The 22,984-nt window shown below is 40.7% G+C and overlaps 1 protein-coding gene across 1 annotated transcript in view; it reads left to right on the plus strand.

The window, feature by feature from the left end:
• The window catches only part of LOC118669784 (alpha-fetoprotein-like), a 37,115-nt gene that overhangs the window by 9,491 nt on the left and 4,640 nt on the right, over positions 1 to 22,984 (plus strand). Inside the window, exons 5-13 of the mRNA XM_036336120.1 lie at positions 1,913 to 2,045; positions 5,768 to 5,865; positions 6,882 to 7,011; positions 9,679 to 9,893; positions 11,749 to 11,881; positions 13,481 to 13,578; positions 14,375 to 14,513; positions 15,123 to 15,349; positions 22,817 to 22,949. Coding sequence (XP_036192013.1) covers positions 1,913 to 2,045; positions 5,768 to 5,865; positions 6,882 to 7,011; positions 9,679 to 9,893; positions 11,749 to 11,881; positions 13,481 to 13,578; positions 14,375 to 14,513; positions 15,123 to 15,349; positions 22,817 to 22,949 — 1,306 coding nt within the window. The remainder of the gene's footprint in view (positions 1 to 1,912; positions 2,046 to 5,767; positions 5,866 to 6,881; positions 7,012 to 9,678; positions 9,894 to 11,748; positions 11,882 to 13,480; positions 13,579 to 14,374; positions 14,514 to 15,122; positions 15,350 to 22,816; positions 22,950 to 22,984) is intronic.

A 22,984-nucleotide genomic window follows, 5' to 3' on the forward strand; every position in this document is an offset into this window, starting at 1 on the left:
ACATAACAGCCTCTGAGAACACAATGCTCTATGACATGGAATTAAAGTGAAAATTTGAGCTACAATATATTTTTTCTCCCTCTGAATGACAATTATGGTCTCAGTGAACTCAATAGGATATGGACATGTCTGAGCCATGAAACATTAAAAGTGACTAGAACCTATAATGAACCCATCTCCTTAAAGGTTACATTAGTCAAACCAGAAGCAAATGATGTTGAAATGTATAGTCAAGCAGGTAAAGCATAATAAACAGAAAGTACTAGAAACAGAAAGCAGGTAATAGCTCAGGCAAGGGGATGGCATTTGGGATGTTCATCAGAGGATATCAGGAATGGTATCCGATAGGCATGGACACAGGGTCTGTCATTGGGACACTAGGAATAAGTAACAATTGTAGATGTCAGAAATGAGTTTTCTACACAAGAACTCTGGTTCTATAATTCCCACCTGGAGTAGACAGCATATGGCAAATGAGTAGTCAAGCTCATATTTTGGTTTTCTAGTTAACACAGGAGGAGACTATATGTTGAGAGTACTGTGCTAGCAAGTGGCTGGGGTTAAGAGGCAGGAAATCAATACCTAGAGAGGTAGAAATGACAAGATAAATACAAGGCTTCAGTCCTCAAGGAATCCAGTTCTGGCCATCTTATCAGTATAGGCTCAGACACCAGGAATAAGGAAAGATTTGATTGCTGGTTCTAGAGTGCAAGTCATGGAAGAAGTTTGATTTCAGGTTTTAGTCATGAAACTCTAGGCCAGAGATGAATGGGCAGACAGGGTGACAATGCTGAATAATGCTAATTCTTTTAATTTACCCATAAAAGGGCAGAATTGCTCCAGCAATTACTGAGCCTTCAAGAAAAAATTAAGTGTCCTCAGCCACATAGGGAGAAAGGATGATGGAACAGAAATTGGATAGGGTCCCAACTTGTCTGATATTAAGGGCAACTAAATGGGAACGGAAAAATGGCTACCCATTTAACGTAGGTGAGAATTATAGAATCAGATTTGGGTTGAACTTTCAGAGATTAAACATTCCAACCAATACTCAGGCAGCGAATTTAACCTCTTCTTGAATATTTATAATAAAGTCAGTAATTAAGGGGCTATTTTATTTGCTAATTTTAACTTATGTGCATACAACTATAAATATTCAAGGGACAAATAATTTTCTACTACTTGCCTCATAATTATAAGCCAAGAACTTGATTTAATTCTCAACCAAGGAAACAGTAATTTATATCATAGCTGTAGAAAAAGTCAGCTACTTTGGACTGAAAAGATAACACTTCTTTAGTCTAGAAAGAACTTCTAAATTTAATTCCTCTGTACTTGTGTACAATCCTGCATTTATAATTCAGTTTAGACTATTGAATTTTCTAATTTCTATGCTTATATAAGAGTGAAAAGTTTTGATTCCTGATTCTCTTTCCCCATCACCCCAGAGGTACACTTGGTTACCTCATGGGCAGTCGAAATGTCTGACTAACTTCACAGTAATCTATCCATTGTGAACATTTGATGCATTTAAATATAGTGCTAGTTCATATCATTCACACCATGATATTCTAGATGTTACAGGTCAACAAAACTAAGTGAACCCTAAATTTTTTTAAAATATATTTTTATTGATTTTAGAGAGGAAGGGAGAGGAAGAGAGGGAGATAGAATCATCAATGATGAGAGAGAATCACTGATCGGCTGCCTCCTGCACACCCCCACTGGGGATTGATCCTGCAACCCAGGCATGTGCCCTTGATCAGAATTGAACCCAGGACCTTTTGGTCCACAGGCCGACACTCTATTGACTGAGCCAAACTGGCTAGGGCAACCCTAAATTTTTAAGAAACAGCATCTGCACATGTTCTTGAACTCCAAAGTACACAATTTCTGGTTTGTCAAATTACAGGTACATTTATGAAACTTCTAGAAAGCATCCATTCTTATATGGACCCACTATTCTGACCATGTCTGCTTGCTATGAAACAGCTGTTCAGTCATGTTGCCAAGAAGATAATAAGATTGAATGCCTCCAGATAAAGGTAAGATACTCATATGTCAACTGTTATTCAGGGCCTTGCTATGCAAAGTGTGGGCTGTGGATCAACGGCATATGCATCACCTGGAAGCTTGTTAGAAGTGCAGAATCTGCAGCTCTTTCCAGACCTACTAGACAAGACTTCATTTTAACAAGATACCTAGGCAATATGTATAGTCATAAATTTGAGGAGCATGATCTAGCATAGATACTACTCCATAATAAATATTTAATATCTCAGTTACTGTTGCTACGTAACAGAACACCCCAAATTTTAGTGACTTAAAACAATCATTTCATTTTCTTGATTTCTGACTGGCAGGGATTCAGGAAGGACTTATCTGGACACTTCTGTCCCATGGCCTTTCATGTGGTTATAGTCAGACAATGCTTGGGTCTGGAACTCTAAAGGGCTGAAACACTGGGGCGGGGGAGGGGCAATCGGGGGGCGGAGGTGCTTCAACATCTCTTTCTTCTCATACAATCTCAGGGCCTCTCCAAGAATTCTCTCTGATGTTGACAAAAGAATGCAAAAACCTGTAGAGAATTTTTAAAAGACTTTATTTGAGCTAAACTGATGACACTGCAAGAAACCAAAATCTTAAATGCTTGGGAAAATGGCAGTTTGGCAGTTTTATACATTGGATAGTTAACAAGATTATAAAGCATTTCAAAGATGTTAACATAGATGTACAGAAACAATGGACAGGACTTGATTAAGGCAAAGATAAACATTTTGCTAAAATGTCAGCCCACTATGATGGGCCCAGTTAGGAAGCTGTGATCAGATCACCCTGTGAGGTTATTTTTGGTGAGATTTATTATAGCCTCTCTTCATTGCCCACAATGCCTTAAGTAGTTTGGGCTTCCTTACAGCATGGCAGTCTTGGGCAATTCCACTGCTTTCCCATGGCCAAAGTCTTTAAGACTGAGTATTCTAGTGGGTAAAGCAGAAATGATGTGTCCTTTCAAGACCCAGACTCAGATGTTACTTCTGCCATACTCTGTGGTTGAAACACCATGAAAACTATCAGTTTGAAGGGGACAGTATATAATAATCTTGTAACTTTCAATGGGAGAACTGTCAATGTCTCACTGTAAGACGAGCATAAGATAGAAAACATTGCTGTAGTCATCTTTGGAATATACAGTCAGCCACACTTAATTTTAACCATGTGGCATTTTGCCCTTCATTAAATTATGTATAAATAGTTGTAAATGTGATTAATTTCATGACAAAATATGTTTTGTGTGTGCAAATTAAAGGTTCTAAATATCAATGTACAATAACCATTTTTTCTAGAGGAGGCACCAGATGGATTTTCCAAAGGTTGTGATGAAATGAGTAGTAGTTTGATAATCACGTTGATGAATTCCTCAAGGCTAAAAGCAGTGCCGCTTCTTCCTTGCTGTTTTCTTTTTTAATCTTTTCAGTGAGATGTTATCTCATATTCCTCTAAACTTCTATTTCTCTATTCCTTTACATTGTTTCTCCTATTGAGTTCTTCATTGTCTACCTTGTACAAGAAATTAAATTATATATCTAAAGAGTTTCTGGCATATGCTAATATGCAATAATTATAGCTATTATCATTAAACTAGAGGCCTAGTGCATGAAATTTGTGCACTTGGGGGGTCCCTCAGCCCAGCCTGCACCCTTGCAGTCCAGGAGCCCTAAGGGGATGTCCAACTGATGGCTTAGGCCTGCTGCTGGGAATAGGCCTAAGCTGGCAGTTGGATATCCTTAGTGCTGCCGTGGAGGCAGGAGAGGCTCCCGCCACTGTCCCTGCGCTTGTCAGCCATGAGCCCAGCTTCTTCCCCCTGGTGGTTAGTGTGTGTCATAGTGACTGGTCATTCCACCATTCGACCAATTTGCATATTAGCCTTTTATTATGTAGAATATATATATATATATATATATAGCCTTCCTCTTCATTCATTCTCTTAGTGAACACCAATTCTTTCGGAAGCCAATTCTGTATTCCTAGCAGGACAGTATTTTTTTTTTATTGCTTTTGGTTTCATATTAATAAAAACCAAAAAGTAAATGATCATGCAAACTTATGTTTCATTACCTGGTATTTCTGAAGATTGAGAATTTTCATGAAAATGCATTCTCAAGGTAACTTGGTGCTTACTATTTTAAGTTACAAAGTTTTGTTAACCTTAACCCTTGCAATGAAAATTTTTCTTTCATGTATAACAAGCCTCTATAATGTTAGGTATAAGCAAATTTTTTTAAGTTGGTTAAGAGTTCTTTTCTCCTCTACCTCGTTTTGTGATATTTAGAGTTGCTACTTCCAAGATGTCTGTTCCTAGTAGTTCTGCCTCCCAAACTCAGAAAAAATTACATAACCAATTGTGCAAAAGTTGTATCTGTGATCAGACACAACCTTATGAACTAAGTATTCAGAAACTCTCTTATAAATAAACTGGAGGCCTGGTGTATGAATTCGTGCACAGATGGAGTCCCTCGGACTGTCTGGTGATCAGGGGCCAACCGTGGCCTTCTCGCCCAGTCTCTACTGGGGCTGATCGGTGCCAGCCAGCCAGGGGGAGGGACCATGGGAGGTTGACCGCCACAGGAGGTTGGCTGTAGGAGCGCACTGACCACCAAGGGCAGCTCCTGTGTTGAGTGTCTGCCCCCTGGTGGTCAGTGTGCATCATAGCGACTGGTCAACCGGTCATAATGGTCACTTAAGCTTATATATATATATGTGTGTGTGTGTGTGTGTGTGTGTGTGTGTGTGTGTGTGTGTTTGTACTTAATTTCAGATGCGTAGTATTAAAGATAAAATTATATTTGTAATTAATTATAAAAATATAATTATAATTATTGTGTCAGTTTTGTGGTTTGAATATTTCCTTTGTATATATTTTCTAATTTGTTCTTAAAAATAGTACTGTAAGGTGCAGTTACCCAAAGTAAAAGTATTATGTGGTCAATATAATGTTTTCAGTGAAAATATAGACCTCTTCTGAAATTTTAAACTATTACTTACATTCCCACCACTGAGAGATATCAATTTTGGTATTTTTTTTCTTTACAGATTTTATTTTGTACATTGTGCAATCACACTAAAGAGTTTTGATAGAGATTTAAACATCTTAACTTTTTATTAGCAATATACATCTTTTAAAAAATAATGCGCTATTAAGTTAACCCCCTCCCCTCTCTGCTGTTGAAACATTTTGTCTCCAAATTTTTGCTATCATAAAATACATTTTTGAGCAATTTTGTTTTTATCTATTTAGAAAAGTATATTTGCAATAGTTTCAAAAGTAAAAATCCTGAGTTAAAGAATGAACATATTTGGGGGGGGGACTTCATTAATATATATTGTAAAACTAAATCATATTATAGATAACACTTGGAGACATGTCCAAAATGACAGAGTTAGTTACTTGAATAAAACCAAAATACAACTGTAACACATATCAAATGTACTCTAGTGACTTTCCTTTGTTCAGTTTCTTGTTCTCATTTATATTCCAAATGTTTGATCACTGGAACAAGTGATCTCTGCTGAAAAGAGTTGCTATTTTATAAAACAACAACAACAACAAAAGCCCCCAAAATTATGCTGTTGCATTTGGCCTCTTTTAAATATGACACTAAAATTTTTCTAATTTTGAAGAGATACACAATTTTTACTTTTTTCTTTTCTTTACTAATGACGAATGTAACTACCATATTTCCTTGATGATTTGTTTTTCTAATTACAGCTACAACCCATCAGAAAATACATTAGAGAAATATCTTTGAGGCATCATCATTTATGTGAAATTGAGACTAAATTCAACCACAAAGTAGCTAAAGCAGTGTAAGTTACCTTTTCAGATTTGTGGACTTTGTTGTTGCTGGATCACCCTGTTGATTAAACTAATTTGAAAAATCATTTATTTTTCATTTAATAATGTCTCTCAGTACAGACCTGGTTCTTTTCTCTACACATACGCTACTTGCCTTGCCTGTGCAATAGGGCACACAGGGCTGGGCATGAAATTGCACAATTGTAATTTCTGCCCATTATCTCCTGCCTCAGTTTTTTCCATCTGCTCACCCTTAGTCTCTTCCTTGGTGCACAACTGATTCCACACATACAGAAGCAGGTACTTAATTATTCTGCATGATAAAGGCTGGAGGACAAAAGCTATTCTTTTTTCTGGGAAGATAGGAAAACATTGACCTCAATGTTACACAGAACAGAGGAAGTCAATGGTGTTTCTTGGGGTGGGAATGGAGGAGGATGAGGCGGGAGAAGAATTTGATGTTATCCAATATGCCTCTTTCCTGGCCTAGATTGTGTTTCTGTCCAAGTTGGCCCCTAAAGACATGCATCTGCCTTATATTACCTTCTTCTCCAATTTAGGACAACATTGGGCTGCCTAGAAGCTCAGTTCTCCTTCCAAGGCAGGCCCATTTTCCCTATTTCCCGAGAAATTTCAAGGATATTGCTCAGTTGTCAACAGAGAGAGGCAAGGGAGACCCAAGCCTCCTGTAATTATTCTCTTTGTGATGAAGACTTTTACTTGGAAAATCAGGTCAGATAAATACCAAATCACTTCTCTAAGCAGCTCAACTCTTTCAGCAATAATTTAAATGATTAAAATGACTATATTATCCATGATTATCAGTTAAATCATATTTGTTTTGTGACTTAGATATTATATGACTCTGGGTGCCATCACTGAAGAAACAGAAAGCATTTAAAATATTCTCTTCACCCTACATTTACAATGTGTTTCTATCCTTTTGGTTACTCAATGAATTAGAACTAACTTTAGAAATAACCAAATTCACAATGTTGTTTAAAATGTACTTTTTTTTTTTTTTCAGGGAATTGGTTCTGTTGACTAAAAAACAACCTAAAGCTAACTTTTCTGAAATTGCCAAACTGGCTGCTGATATTAAAAATCTTCATCAGACCTGTTGTGAAGGAAATGCAGTAGCATGTGTATTTGGCAGGGTAGGATCCTCTGTTTTCTCAAAACTCACTCTGGCCTTTAAAATACTTATAATTCTTAACAGAGGGGACGAAGATTGGGAGGAGGATGAAGAGGTTAAAGGGGGTCAACTATATGGTGGTAGACTTTGGGTGATGAGCATACAATGCAATGATGTATCATAGAATTGTGCACTTGAAATTTGTATAATGTTATTAACCAATATCACCCCAATTAGTTAATTTAAAAACCTTGTACTGCTTAAATAAAGGTGATAGTGGTATGTAATGAATCTGCAAAAGTAATTATCATTTATCAGATTTTGGTATTTACTTATGCTAACTTCTAAATAATGAATTAGAATTTTTTTTTCCTTTTGAATTTTTTGACATAAATTAAATAGTATTGAGACTTACCTTTCTGTGAAGGTTTGAAAGAACTTGTCAGTGAAATGAGCAGGGATTAAGATAGAAACCGGTGTGACAGTTTGCTCTTACCTCTAAGATTCTTTATAAAGATAAACAATTCTAGAATGCTTTTCCTCTTCTCTTGTTTCCAACTAACTTCTATATGTACTTTAAGATTTAAATTATTCAAGATCTTCACACTACAAATTGCTTTTTTCTTCCAAAGTATCATATATATTCCTTTTTTTACAACTTCTGTTATAATGCATTATTATTGTTTAATTGTTTGACCCTCCAACTAGATTGTGAGTTGCTTAAGTGTAGAGACTAGCTTATTCATGCACACACACCATTATTTGTGTGTACATATGTATGGATAGGTAAATGTATGTAAGTATACATAATAATAATATTATTGTAATACTAGAGGCCCAGTGCATGAAATTCATGCACTCGGGGGAGGGGGGCATCCCTCAGCCTAGCTTGTGCCCTCTCACAGTCTGGGAGTCCTTGGGGAATGTCTGACTGACGACTTAGGCCCACTCCTCGTGAGGAGTGGGCCTAAGTCGTCAGTCGGACATCCTTAGTACTGCCATAGAGGTGGGAGAGGCTCCTGCCACCACCTCTGTGCTCACCAGCCATGAGCCCAGCTGTGGGAGCACACTGACCACTAGGTGGCAGCTCCTGCATTGAGCATCTTCCCCCTGGTGGTCAGGGTGCATCATAGCGACCGGTCTTTCTGCCATTTGGTCAATTTGCATATTAGCCTTTTATTATATAGGATATATAGTAAATGACAGAGAAAAATGTCTCCTAAATTGAGATCTTACAACAATAACAACAATAGCAAGACAATAAAACTCTTCATTTGTATTTTGTTGACGTAAACATGGAAACAATACTATGGTCTATTTAAAAGAGATTGTGACATTGAGTAAGGTCAAATAGAGAAGCTTTTCTAATTAGAATGAGTCACTACAAATGACTTTTTTTTCTTTCAGTTTGCCAAGGATAAAGCAATATAAGATGAGAAGTTTTTTCTCTTGTGTTCTATTAATAACAATAAATAAATAAATTAATCCTATCTAATAAAAGAGAAACTGCTACCCTTCCCATTGGCTAATCAGGGCAATATGCAAATTAACTGCCAGCCAAGATGGCGGCCGGCAGCCAGGCAGCTTAAAGCGAACATGAGGCTTGCTTGCTTCAGTGACGGAGGACTCCAACGTTCCCTGCCTGCCGCTGCAGGCCTCTGAGCTGCAACTCTAAGAACTATGTTACAAATATAGAAGCTAAACAAAACCCCAGAAACCTGCTTTAGTCCTTTGGGCTTTGTTTCAAATACAGAAGGTAAACAAAGGCCAGAAACCTGCTTTCAGCAGTGGAGGCCTAAGAGCTGGAGCCAAGCCTCAAAGCTAAAGCTGGCCCAGAATAAAAAAAAAAGGAGCGGTTGGGAGCTTCAGTCACTCGCCAGCCTGAAAACAGCCATAATTCCCTCACCCAGGCTGGCCAGGCACCCCAGTGGGGACCCCCACCCTGATCCAGGACACCCTTCAGGGCAAACCAGCTTGCCCCCACCCATGCACCAGGCCTCTATCCTATATAGTAAAAGGGTAATATGCCTCCCAGCACCGGGATCAGCAGAGCCACGAGGCCTCCCGGCACCGGGATCAGTGTGACAGGGGGCAGCGCCCAAACCCCCTGATCGCCCTGCGGCTCTGTGTGTGACAGGGGGCGGTGCCCCAACTCCCCTATCGGCCCTACTCTGTGAGTGACAGGGGGGAGCTCCTCAACTCCTTGATGGGCCCTGCTCTGTGCGTGACAGGGTACGGAGCCCCAACCCCCCTGATGGGCCCTGCTCTGCGCATGACAGGGGGTGGCGCCACAACCTCCCCATCGACCCTCCCTTGAGTGTGACAGGGGGCGGTGCCCCAACCCCCCAATCAGCCCTACCCTGAGCATGACTGAGGGTGGCATTGCAACCTCCCGATCTGCCCTGCTCTGTGCATGACAGGGGGTGGCGCCCCAACTCCCCAATCGGCCCTGCTCTGAGCCCGACCAGGGGCTGCACCTAGGGATTGGGCCTGCCCTCTGCCACCCAGGAGCAGGCCTAAGCCAGCAGGTCGTTATCTCCCGAGGGGTCCCAGACGGCGAGAGGGCACAGGCCGGGCTGAGGGACCCCTCCTCCCCACCGAGTGCACAAATTTTTGTGCACCGGGCCTCTAGTTAATGAATAAGTTAGAATGAAGTCATCAAACACAACTGCTCCCTTTTCTATTTTAGAGCCAGCTTATGAACTATACCTGCTCTACACAGGCTCTCCTATCCAGCAAGATCACTCCATGCTGTGCACTGCCAGTGCCATTCAGAGGGGAATGCATTATCAACTCTGAAAATGACAATAAACCTCATCTCTCATCCCTGCCACTCAGCAGGTTTACAGAAGCTCGATTTGTATGCAAACAATTCACTGACAAGCAGGATGATTTTCTACAAGAGTAATACAAATTTTTTATAAAATATTAATGATGGAATATTATATTTATAGATTATTTAAAATAGTATATAAAGTTGTAAATGTAAATGATGACAGCGGTTAGCCAATGATGTGAATGAGCAACTAAATGGGAACGGTGACCAGCAGGAGATGTTTTGTGGAGCCCAAAGTTGGCAGCTACTACATAACTCCAGCCACATGTTACCATATTGGAATGCAGGCTGTGGGTGGTTAGGTCTACTGCATTTTGAGAGATTCTTGGAGTTTCTTAATTTTTAAATGTTGACAACTAATACAGGAACTTTTCAAAAAATGCAGCGGAGGTCAAATGTTTGCTCTAACGGACTTAGAGTCCTCTAAGTAAGAGCTTCAGAATGATATACCTGGTCAGCTCTTCTATTTTATATTAATTATTATTTTTAAAATATATTCCTTACTGATTTCAGAGAGATAGAAACATCAGTGATGAGAGAGAATCATGGATTGAGCCCACAACATGAGCATATGCCTTTGATTGGATTTGAATCAGGGACCCTTCAGTCCTCGGCCAATGCTCTATCCACTGAGACAAACCGACTAGGGCAGCTCTTCTATTTTAATTAATACTTACACCCAAAACCATAGTGTGCCATTTAAAGATTAGAGATATGGATGGAGTATTAATATCTCTGGCATCCATTCAGAAATGCATATTAATTTGTGCATAAGACAAATTGACTTCAATATTATTGTATGGTTCAAATATTTCCAAGATCACTTTGTGAAATATTATTTGGATTTGTAGAAAGTCCATAGCTATATTTCAAAATATATATTGGATATTGGCTTAAAAAGTAAGTGTCTCTTCCTGAACCTACTTATTCCTAAACTTGCATCTGGTACTGAAGAAGTTCTTAGGCCTAGCTTTTTAGTGGTTTTCACATTAGACTGTGAGTTGGGAGACTTGATTTCCAGTCCAGCTTTGCCATTTGGCATGTAGGTCAAGTCACGAAATTTCTCCAGACTCTTGTGTTCCGACAGTAAACTGAGGTGGATGGATAAGATGACTTCTAAGATACCTCCTGCAATTCTATGATTCTTTTGTATATATCCTAAGACTCCAAATTTCCTTCCTTGTAATCCAGAAGAATGGGTAGATTATGCATGAACTACTCATGCTTGAAAGTTTATATGGAAAAGAAGGAAAGATGGTGATTTAATACTTAGCCAGCCAGCACTTCTTTCAAAAGAATTGTAATGCTTATAAAATCTAGCCTCAACAATCATTGAGAAAAATGTGTTCTCACCCAAGTACTTAAAATTAATTTTTAATGAAAGTAACTAGAGATTCTGAGCCATGAACTATCAGCTAATTAAAGTATTTTAGGTTTAAGTTTTGGATCTGCCACTCATTAGTGTGTGACTTTATTTGAAAAAGTATTTTATTTATTATTGTCTTTATTGATTTTAGAGAGAGAGGAAGGGAGATGGATATAGAGATAGGAACATTGATGAGAGAGAAACACCTATTGGCTGTCTCCTGCACACCCCCTACTGGAAATTGAACCTGCGACACGGGCATGTGCCCTGACTGGGAATTGAACCAGTGACCTCTTGGTTCATGGGTTGACAGTCAACTACTGAGCCATCCCGGCTTGTCTACTGTGTGACTTAAAAAACCTAATATATTTTATTGATTTGGTTTCCTTACCTCAAAATGTAGTCAATAAAATTACCTGCCTGCCTCCTAAGGTTTCTAAATGTCTTAAGGTCAGTTAAATATTGAATAATTTCAGAATTATAATTGGCTTTAGAGAGAAAACTCATAGCCTTTGAATTTTACTGTTTACTTTCAAATATGTTTCATATGGATACAGGTTTCTTTATGAATATTCAAGAAGACATCCAGAGTTGGCAGTTCCAGTGATTTTAAGAGTGGATTCAGTGTATCAAAAGTTATTGGAAAAATGCTGTAAATTAGAAAATCCTCTGGAATGCTATAGCCATGGGGTAAATGCCTTTTTATTGTTCAACCTGTTACTCGTAAGTGATTACAAGCACAGGAAAAAATACAGTTCTGTTAGTAGTGCCATACTTTCGTAAGATGATTATACATGTTCTGGCTAATTTCACTACACATGGACTATCACTGTCATCTAAACCAAAGGCCACATCATCATACCACAGTGACTCTCTGTGCAAGTCACTGTCTTATAGATTCTGTAAGTCCTGGAAGCTTCGCTACGCAATCTCCTCTTTAAAGTAAATGTCTGGCACCGTAGCAGGTAGCATGACAGCACAGCCTGTTGGGAAGGTCGACTATTTCTACCAAGCAGGCCTGGAAACTGTTCCTATTTCTGTCCAGAAATCATATTGTTCATAGGCAGCAGCTCCTGTTATGCATTTGACATGAAAAATACAGGTGATTACAAATCTGATTGTTCGATTGTTTTGGGGGGGGTTATCAGGAAACAGGAAACAGGCTTTTGTTCTAACCAATGGCTTACCTACATGTATTTATAGAGTGTGGGGTGGGGGTGAGAGTGGAGGGTGAAGGGAAACTCTTGACCTGTCTGGGCATGAGCAGGTCCACTTAGCATCCTCCTGTTCACAGAGAGAAGGATAAATGAAAGTGATTTAGTCTCCTATAGGTTAGCACCCTCTGGTGGCATCACCAGCAGACCTCCACAATAATCATAATGGTAATAACACCTAAGGAAACATGGATGTTTAGAGTTAACACAGAAAATTTATACCCAGTGTTCTATTTGGTCCTCATAAAGGCTTGGTATCAGGTAATACCAGAATTGCTAACATTTTATAGATGAGAGCATTGAATTTCAGAAGGTTCAAATGACTTGCCCTATGCCATACAGGCAGTAAGGACAGGGTTAGGCTTAAATCCAGGCAAACAGTTTACATGTCTGGCAACATTTCCCTACAACAAACACTGCCTATCAGGATCAGGGGGACTTGGTTTGGTGCTCCTACCAAAGTATTCAGCCTGCAGGGTCATGTGTATCTTCCCACCAGAATTAATTTGTGTGGTCAAAAGCTGAATTTACAGTAATCGCTGAGAATTCCCTTTGATTGATTTAATGTGGATTTCTGCAGTATTTTACTATATTTCAAGGCTGCATGTTTTTATTACACCACCACTTCTTAATACATGTCCATATTTCTTTATCTCTATATCTTTTTCTCTATATTTGCTGTTTATGTAAAAAGACAGCTTTATTAAAAATAACCAGTAAACACACACACGCACACTGACCAATTAAACTTAGATCTATAAACTACCATTAATGATCTCTTTTTGGCTTGATGAATGATTTGCTTTATACTTGTAAAATATGCTATTTAATCACAATGAGTTTTTATCATGAAAAACTGAACATTAATTTCACTGTCCCACTTTTTCCTCACAAAGTACACGGCCATTCCTGTTTTAGCAAAACGTGATTTTCAAGATTTGTTAACTCAGTAAATAAATAAAGCCCTGGGTTTAGGAAAACAGCTACATTAAATTCTTATAGAAGATGGTTTTGCAATCTTACCTGAGATACATTGTTACAATGATAGATAAACACTGATATCTTTATTTTTCAGAAAGCGATGTTCCAACGAGTGGTTCATGAAAGCCACGAGCACGTTAAAAATCATTGTGATTTACGTGAGAAATTAGGAGATAGTAACTTCCACGACAGGTATGCTTGTAAGATATTGTCCAGATTTATACTTGTTGAGTGAGTTTTTGCTAACTCCTGATGCTGGGAGTTTCAAAGAATCTATAGCCAACCTTAAAATCTCAGAGGCTAAGGGACAACATCAGTTTAGAATTAACCTAGCTATCTTTGTCTTGATAAGATAGATGTCCATATAACGTTTCCTCTGTTTTCCAGGCCAGATTCCAGATCTCAGTCAATGTCCAGAGGCTAAGGAGCCAAGCAGGCCCTGGCTGCCTTTCTGCAATCTCACAGGGGCTCCCTCCCACACACCTGGACATTTAGCTTAGGGCTTTGCCTGCAATTTTGAGTCAAAGCTACAACAGAGATCTAATGTAGGGTCCCTGTGTCCATTTCAAATCAGGTCTATATGGCAAATTTAGTATTGTCACCACTGAGAGTACAGATGAATGGATACCTTAGTTAATTGCCAGAAAGAACACACACAACTTCTTATGTGCAGAAAGACTGGTAAATCCCACTGTATTTCAAAGGTCACATGAAAGCAAGAGAGAAAACTCCCAAAGTGGCAGTGTTTCTTTGAAGAACACTTCTCTAGGCAACATGGTTAACATTACAGTGTGTGAGGTTGGAAGAGAATGCCAGGTATATTGAATAAGCCACTGGGCTATTGGAACAAGGACTAAAAGGATAGAATTAAACCCAGTTTAATGCCATGTTCAACCTCAATCAGAGACAATGTCAGATATTGAGGAAAACTCTGTAGAATTCGTCATTCTAGGCACACAGTCATTGTAGGAGGAACTTATTCTTTCAGGCTCCTGGTCCATTATACTAAGAAAGCCCCACAACTATCTGCTCAAGAGTTGGTTATGTTCACAAAGAACATGGCGGCTGCCACCACCAAATGTTGCCCTCTGAGTGATGAACAGCAGTTTGTCTGCATGGAGGACGCGGTAAGCACATCCGTGACTTCATGTTTACCTGTTCTTGAAGTTCCAACCCTCAGCAAGCAATCTCATGTCAGGATACATCTATGACCTGTCCATAGAGCCTAATAATTCTGTCCCTTATGTTTATCAGTTGATTAAAGGCTATAATAAAAGACTGAAATGAGCAGCCAGATATATAGAGATTCATAGGGTGAACTCAAGTTGAGGATGATAGGATGAGGGAAGCCAAGTCTCAGAACTAGGCTGCACCTGACTCTTCCTTTCCCCCCAAACAGTGAAATCAAGGCTCTAGGGCAGCCATGGGCAAACTATGGCCCGTGGGCCGGATCCGGCCCATTTGAAATGAATAAAACTGAAAAAAAAAAAAAGACCGTACCCTTTTATGTAATGATGTTTACTTTGAATTTATATTAGTTCACACAAACACTCCATCCATGCTTTTGTTCCGGCCCTCCGGTCCAGTTTAAGAACCCATTGTGGCCCTCGAGTCAAAAAGTTTGCCCACCCCATCTCTAGGGTGTGAGAATACTTAAATATAACCTTGTTTTCTGTGGGTAAGAAAATAACAACCGCAAACCTAATTGCTCTTATTTTACTTCTATTCTGGGAAAGGCTAAGCTAATTCTTGGAGCTTTATGCAGAAGACATGAGACACAGCCTATCAATGCTGGTGTGGGTCACTGTTGTGATGATTCCTATGCCTTCAGAAAGCTATGCTTTGATGATCTGCACATTGATGGAACCTATATTTCTCCACTTTTATCCTGTGACCAAATAATCAGCCTTAAAGAGGACTTATGCAAAGCTCAAGAGGAGGAAATCCAAATTGAAAAGCAAAAGTAAGAATTTTTGTTGAATTTGTTCATTACTGCCAACAAAGGAGCAGGTATAGAGAACCATAAAGCAGGTGCAGATATTAAGTGCTACATAATGAATGGAGCTGCTAACTATTATGTTAGGAGATCAAGTAGAATTGAGAATATTATGCAATTCTGCAATTGTGGCTATCATGGGTGCTGCCCAAACTTGATCAGAAAATGAGATTGAAGTCTATTAATCAGAAAATATTGACATAGAAGTACATAAAAATAGAGTTCCATGATCAAATAAGTTTTATCCTTGCTCTTCTCAGAAATGTATACTTTCCATTAACAATGGAAGTTGGAGAAGTCCTGCACTAATCTATTTAGCTTGTTCTAACTTATCATCATGTGGGCCATAGAATCTACTAAGGTTCTATAGGACCAAACTAAAAGGATATAGAAATAGACTTTACTTCTTGATAAGCAGAGTTGGAAAGGGCATGGATACAGAGAAATATAGACAATTGGGTCCATTTTTTTAATCAGTCTCATGTGAATTATTAATGTAGTTGTTGAAATTACAGACAATGATGAATGTCAAGATATGATGGAAAGTGAGGCAATTTATTGGGTCTGAGGCCATCAAAAATTAGGTGGCATGACTAAGCTTCTTATGTGTGACAGGAATAGATAGTGATGGGGGATATTATAAATTTGATGACATATACTTAGAAGAAATTATGGCTTTTAAAAGACATTGTAGGAGGGATGTGTTGGAAGTAGTAAAAGAAAAATAGGTGGTAAGTAAGTGGAGTTCAAATAAAAATAGCCTTCTTGTTAGAGTCTTAGGGAAGCTGTTTCCTCTGGAGAGCCATGTTTTCCTATAGAGCAAGAAAGAGAAGTTAAGAAAAGGGGCTGTGGATATAGGGAGGTTTTTAAATGAGAAAGCCTAAAGTTACAAAGGAGACAGAGGATGACTTAGAGAGGGCCATAAGAGTAGGAGATGGGTCAGAGTAGGCATGTAGAAGCATCAGTATGATGACAGATAATCTGGGAGACTTACTTAGACTTCTGACTGTGACTGAGGTGGCTGAGGCATGACCAGCTTAGCCTTAGAAATAGCACATGCAGCACACACAAACCTGAGGCAGCTGCTCTTTCCCCTGGCTACCGAAAGCATGGTGATTAAGAGCTCACAAGTGACTGACGTTTCCCCAAATTCTCCCTATCCCATACACATGGATAGATGGAATGGAACACTTATGATCAGGCCTTAGAAAAGGGGCTATTTCTTTGCTGCTTCAGATAAAGAAATATCTTAGTGGCATCAATCATCCATCTCCTTACCCCACCCCACACTTAAGCCTAGAGCCAAGATATCCTCATGGTCCAGGCATTCTCCCTTAGAATGAATTCTGCTACGGATGGATGTGATATTGAAAGCCTATTTGGCTTCAACAAAAGGTGACTGTTCTAGGAAAAGCCAAAGGGTGAAATTCTGATTTCTCTGAGTCAGCAGGATGCATTGAAAGTCCTCCAAACCCTGACAGTGGGGCAGTTCTCATACAGTGCCCACCATACTTCCTGCCCTTCTCACATGCCCCTGGTCCTCCTTGTTCTTTCTCCCCCAAGAGCATTCGAAGTGGTAGTTTATTTATAATTCATTTATTTATTTTAAGTCTTGCTTGTACAAGGTATAAATATTATTAGTCCAACAATGTCAACTTGCCAAGTGAGGCTATGTTGCCTTGGGAATGAACACCTTCTCAGGATCAGCAAGCACAAGGTTGTCACGTGTTCTGTTTTATTACAGTACTTGCAATTCAGTAGCCAGCTGACCTTTGAAGTCCTTTCTTCATTTCCCAAGGCGACCTGATCACAAACTAGACTTTCAAACTTTCTAATAAGCATCCAGAGTACATTGTAACATTGAATTAACCATTCTTTCTTTAACCCAAGCTTGATGTAGAAATATGAGGAGAAAGAAGTCTATTTTAGTTCTAGAGTGCAGGTTTTGCTTTCTCTTGAGGAAATTCTCTGGGCATAGATAGGCACCACTTTATGTATGTCATCTCACTAAATTCTTACCACAAAATGTATGAGCTACGTGATGTTGTGACTTCATTTTAATTATGAGGGCTAGATAAGAAGTGTGAAGTATTAGGAAACATCCTTATTCCAGGGAATTCATTGTGTTCTCTGTATAATTAACACCGAGACAGTTATTATAGGCATTTCTGAACCATCTTGGGTAGATCCACATTGGAGTCAAGGCCCAGGCTGGAAAAAACACTCCCACTTCCCAGTATAGTGTCAAGGGCTCTCTCCATGGTCTCACCCTTATATAATTCTGGCTGGTCATCAAAGCATAAATTCATACACACACACACACACACACACACACACTACAACAAATGAACGGACAAACAAAAAACAAGGGAAGGGGCTCATGGAGGGAAAATAAAATATTCAGCAGGATAATAAAGGGAAAGTAGAAGTTGAAGTCATGAACTAAGATTGAGAAAATAAAAAGGAATAGGTGAAAAAGAATTTCAAGTCCAATTATGAAAACTATTGAGTTGAAATGTGAAGATTTAAGACAGTATATAAAATGGTGCATAAATTTGATGAAAATAAAAGATTAATACCTTAGAAAGAAAAACTGAAAACGGGTTCATGGCATTGAAAATTAAAAATAAAATATCTAATCTAATAAAAGGGAAACATGCAAATTGACTGCACCTCTGCTATGCCCCAAAGCCACGCCCACCAGCCAATCAGAGTGACTATAGGCAAATTAACCCAACCAAGATGGCGGCTGGCAGCCACGGAGCTGGAGCAATTAGGAGGCTTGGCCTCCGCAAAAGGCAACACAGTTTCAATTATAGAAGATAAATAAACCCCAGATACCTGCTTCCAGCCAGCCTCCACTGGAAGCTTGGGTGGCTGGGGGCTGTGGCCAGACTGAAAACAGCCATCAGCCCCTCATCCAGGATGGCCACATCCTCATGGGATGAGGGTACCTGCTGGGGGTCTTGGCCAGCCTGCAAACAGCCATCAGCCCCTCACCCAGACTGGCCAGGCACTCCAATGGGGACCACCACACTGAAGGGGCTGTGTACAGCCTGAAAATGGCCCCCAGCCCCTCACCCAGGCTGGCCAGGCACCCCAGGGGCAACCCCTACCCTGAAGGGGGTGTGGCCAGCCTGAAAACGGCCCTCAGCACCTCACCCAGGATGGCCAGACACCCCAGTGGGACCCCCACCCTGATCCAGGACACCCTTCAGGGCAAGCCAGCTGGCCCCCAACCATGCACCAGGCCTCTATCTTATATAATAAAAGAGTAATATGCAAATTGACCCTAACAGCAGAACGACTGGGAATGACTGGTCACTATGACACACACTGACCACCAGGGGGCAGACGCTCAATGCAGGAGCTGCCCCCTACTGGTCAGTGCGCTCCCACAGGGGGAGCTCTGCTCACCCACAAGCCAGGCTTATGGCTGCCAGTACAGCAGTGGTGGTGGGAGCCTCTCCCACATCCTCAGCAGCTCTAAGGATGTCTGACTACAGCTTAGGCCTGCTCCCTGCTGGCAAGTGGACATCCCCCGAGGGCTCCTGGGATGCCAGAGGGATGTCTGACTGCCAGCTTAGGCCCAATTCCCCAGGGAGTGGGCCTAAGCCAGCAGGTGGTCATCCTCCTAGGGGTCCCAGACTGTGAGAGGGCACAGGCTGGGCTGAGGACCCCTCCCTCCCCGAGTGCACAAATTTTTGTGCACTGGGCCTCTAGTCCTATATAATAAAAGCCTAAACGACTGGTTGCTATGATGCACACTGACCACCAGGGGTAAGACGCTCAATGCAGGAGCTGCCCCCTGTTGGTCAGTGCACTCCCACAGGGGGAGCACTGCTTAGCTAGAAACCAGGCTCATGGCTGGCAAGCACAGATGCAGTGGCAGGAGCCTCTACTGCCTTTGAGGCAGCACAAAAAGCAGTGAGCCTAGCATAAGGAGCAACAAGCAGGCAGGCAGTAAGGAGTGAGGGCTCCCAGACTGCGAGAGGGTGCAGGGATGGGCTGAGGAACTTTTGTGTACCAGGCTTCTAGTAATATATTAAAAAGGTAAATTAAGGATTTTTAAACTAAAAGAATAGAAAGGATTAAAGGAAATATTTTTAAATAAAAACAGTCAGATTGAGAGAAATTGATCATAGTGGGGAAGGGCTGAAAAGAGCAGGAGAGGTAAGTCAACTGCAAGTTTATGACAAGTATGTGACATAGTTGTTTGTGGGGTCTAGCTTCCATGTGGCACAAAGTTCCAGCTATAGAAATGGTGGCCTTATATCTGTAATGCTGAAGAGAGCTAGCATGACATCCTGATACCCCTGCTCTGAGTCTCATTCCCAGACCTCTGCCTTCTTCTTCTCCTTTTTTTAAAGACAATAAGGCATTTTAATTATTTAGTGCCCATAGAAAATTGGAGTTCTTGAATGTTTGGCTTGTGACTTTATTTTATTTTATTTTTTTCTGTAGTAAATAGATTCCTTTATTATTTTATAAAATTACTAGAGGCCCGGTGCACAAAAATTTGTGCACTGGCGGGAGGGTGTCCCTCAGCCCCACTTGTGCCCTCTCACAGTCTGGAACACCTTGGGAGATAACGACCTGTTGGCTTAGGCCCGCTCCCAGGTGGCAGAGGGCAGGCCCAATCCCTAGGTGCAGCCCTGGTCAGGCTCAGAGAAGGGCCAATTGGGGAGTTGGGGTGCCGCCTCCTGTCATGCACAGAGCAGGGCGGATCGGGAGGTTGAGATGCCACCCCCAGTCACACTCAGGGCCGATTGGGGGGTTGGGGCACCTCCCCCTGTCACACTCAAGGCAGGGTCGATGGGGAGGTTGTGGCACCACAGCCTGTCACGCACAGAGCAGGGCCAATCAGGGGGTTGGGGCACCGCCCCCTGTCACTCACAGAGCAGGGCCGATCAAGGGGTTGGGACACTCCCTCCTGTCACACTCAGGGCAGGGTCAATGGGGAGTTTGTGGCTCCACCCCGTCACACACAGAGCAGGGTCCATGGGGGGGTTGGGCGCCTCACCCTGTCACACACAGAGCAGGGCCTATCAGGGGGTTGGGGAGCTCTCCCCTATCAGGCACAGTGGAGCAGCGAGCCTCCTAGCACTGTGATCAGCTGAGCAGCTAGGCCTCACTGCCCCAGTGTCAAGCGGAGCTGCGAGGCCTCCTGGCCCCTGGAAGATTTAAGACGGTATATACAATGGTGCATAAATTTGATGAAAATAAAAGATTAATACCCTAGGGGGAAAAAAAAAACTGAAAACAAGTTCATGGCATTGAAAATTAAAAATAAAATATCTAATCTAATAAAGGAGAAACATGCAAATTGACTGCACCTCCCGGAGGCCTCATGCCTCCGCTGATCCCAGTGCTGGGAGGCCTTGCAGCTCCGCTGATCCCAGTGCTGGGAGGCATATTACCCTTTTACTGGTACATGGGTGGGGGCTGGCTCGTTTGCCCTGAAGGGTGTCCTGGATCAGGGTGGAGGTCCTGCTTGGGTGCCTGGCCAGCCTGGATGAGGGGATGATGGCTGTTTGCAGCTGGTCACACCCCCTTCAGGGTGGGGGTCCTCACTGGGTGCCTGGCCAGTCTGGGTGAGGGGCTGAGGGCCATTTTCAGGCTGGCGGGTGACTGAAGCTCCCAACCTTTCTTTGTTTGCTTTTTTTTTTTTTTTATTCTGGGATTTATTTACCTTCTATGGCTGTCACTGGAACTGAGAGCTGGCTTTAGCTCTGAGGCTCGGCTCTAGCTCTGAGACCTCGGCTGCTGAAAGCAGGTATCTGGATTTGTTTGGCTTCTATAATTGAAACACTGTTGCAACTCCAGCTCTGAGGCCTGGCTGGCTGAAAGCATGGGGTTTGTTTAGCTTATATAATTGCAACATTGTTTCTTAGAGTGCAAGCTCAGAGCCCAGCAGCAGCAGGCGAGGAACCTTGGCTTTCTCCTTCACTGGAGCAAGCAAGCCTCCTGTTCGCTTCAGCTGCCTGGCTGCCGGCCGCCATCTTGGTTGGCAGTTAATTTGCATATTGCCCTGATTAGCCAATGGTAAGCATATCGGAGGTACAGTTAATTACCATGTTTGTCTATTATTAGATAGGATACTTAAGCTAATTCTTTATTTTAAAAGCATGTATCATTTTTTTCTTTCAGATGTATGGTATAGTGGTTAGATAATTATTTAATTTACAAAGTGTTCCCCCCAATATTTCCAGTACCCACCTGGCACCATACATAGTTATTATAATATTATGACTATATTCCCTATGCTGTACTTTACATCCCCATGGTTAGTTTGAAGCTAACAATTTGTACTTCTTAATCCCTTCACCTCTTTCACTTAGTCTCCCAAAACCCTCTCCTCTGGCAACCACAAATCTGTTCTCTGTGTCTATGAGTGTTTCAATATTATTTGTTTGTTTTGTTCTTTAGATTCCACATAGAAATACAATCATATGGTATTTTCCTTTCTCTGTCTTATTTCTCTTAACATAATACCCTCTAGGCCAATTCATGCTGTCATAAGTGGTAAGATTTCATTCTTTTTTATGACTGAGTAATATTCCCTTATATATATGTATCACTGTTTTATATGGAGTCTACTGATGGGCATGTGGGTTGCGTCCTAGCTCGACTGTTGTAAATAATCCTGTAATGAACATAGAGATACATATATTTTTTCAAATTAGTGGTTTGGATTTCTTTGGAAATATACCCAGAAATGGAATTGCTGGGTCATAAGGCAGTTCCATTTTTAATTTTTTTGAGGAAACTCCATACTATTTTCCATAGTGGCTGCACCAATTTTAATTCCCACCAACAGAGTATCAGGGTCCCCTTTACTCTACATCCTCACCAATACTTGTTTGTTGATTTACTGATGATAGTCATTCTGACCAGTGTGAGGTGATATCCCATTGCGATTTTAATTTGCATGTCTCTGATGATTAGTGATGTTGAGCATCTTTTCATATATCTATTGGTCGTCTGTATGTCCTTTTTAGGAAAATGTCAAGTCCACTTTTTAATTGTATTGTTTGTTATTTTGGTGTTGAGTTGTCTGAGTTTTCTAAATTTTGGATTATTAACATCCTTATTGGATGTATCATTGGAAAATGTTTTCTTCCAATTAGTAGATTATCTTTTCTTTATTTTATGCTTTCCTTTGTTGTGCAAAACTTTTCAGCTCATTATCGTCCCATTTATTATTTATTTATTTATTTATTTATTTATTTATTTATTTTGTTTATTTCCTCTTGCCTGAGGAGATGTCAGAAATAATATTGCTAAGAGAGACGTCAGAGATTTTACTGCCTATGTTTTTTTTCCTAAGACTTTTATGGTTTCGAGTCTTACATTTAAACCTTTACTCTATTTTGAGTTTCTTCTTGTAGAAATCAGAGGTGCTTTTATTTTTGCAACTCATTTCTGATTCAGGCTCCTCAGCAACCTTGTGAAACAGAGACCATATGCAACAGAGATGCAGTTCAAACCAATTATTGTGGATTTTACTCAGCTGGTAAAGATGTGCTGCCAAGCAGAAAAACGTGAAACATGTTTCCAAGAAGAGGTATTTCTGTTTCCTTGTCTATTCTCTTAGCACTC

The sequence above is a fragment of the Myotis myotis genome, unplaced genomic scaffold (genome assembly GCF_014108235.1).
Source record: "Myotis myotis isolate mMyoMyo1 unplaced genomic scaffold, mMyoMyo1.p scaffold_m19_p_1, whole genome shotgun sequence".
Lineage (NCBI taxonomy): Eukaryota > Metazoa > Chordata > Mammalia > Chiroptera > Vespertilionidae > Myotis > Myotis myotis.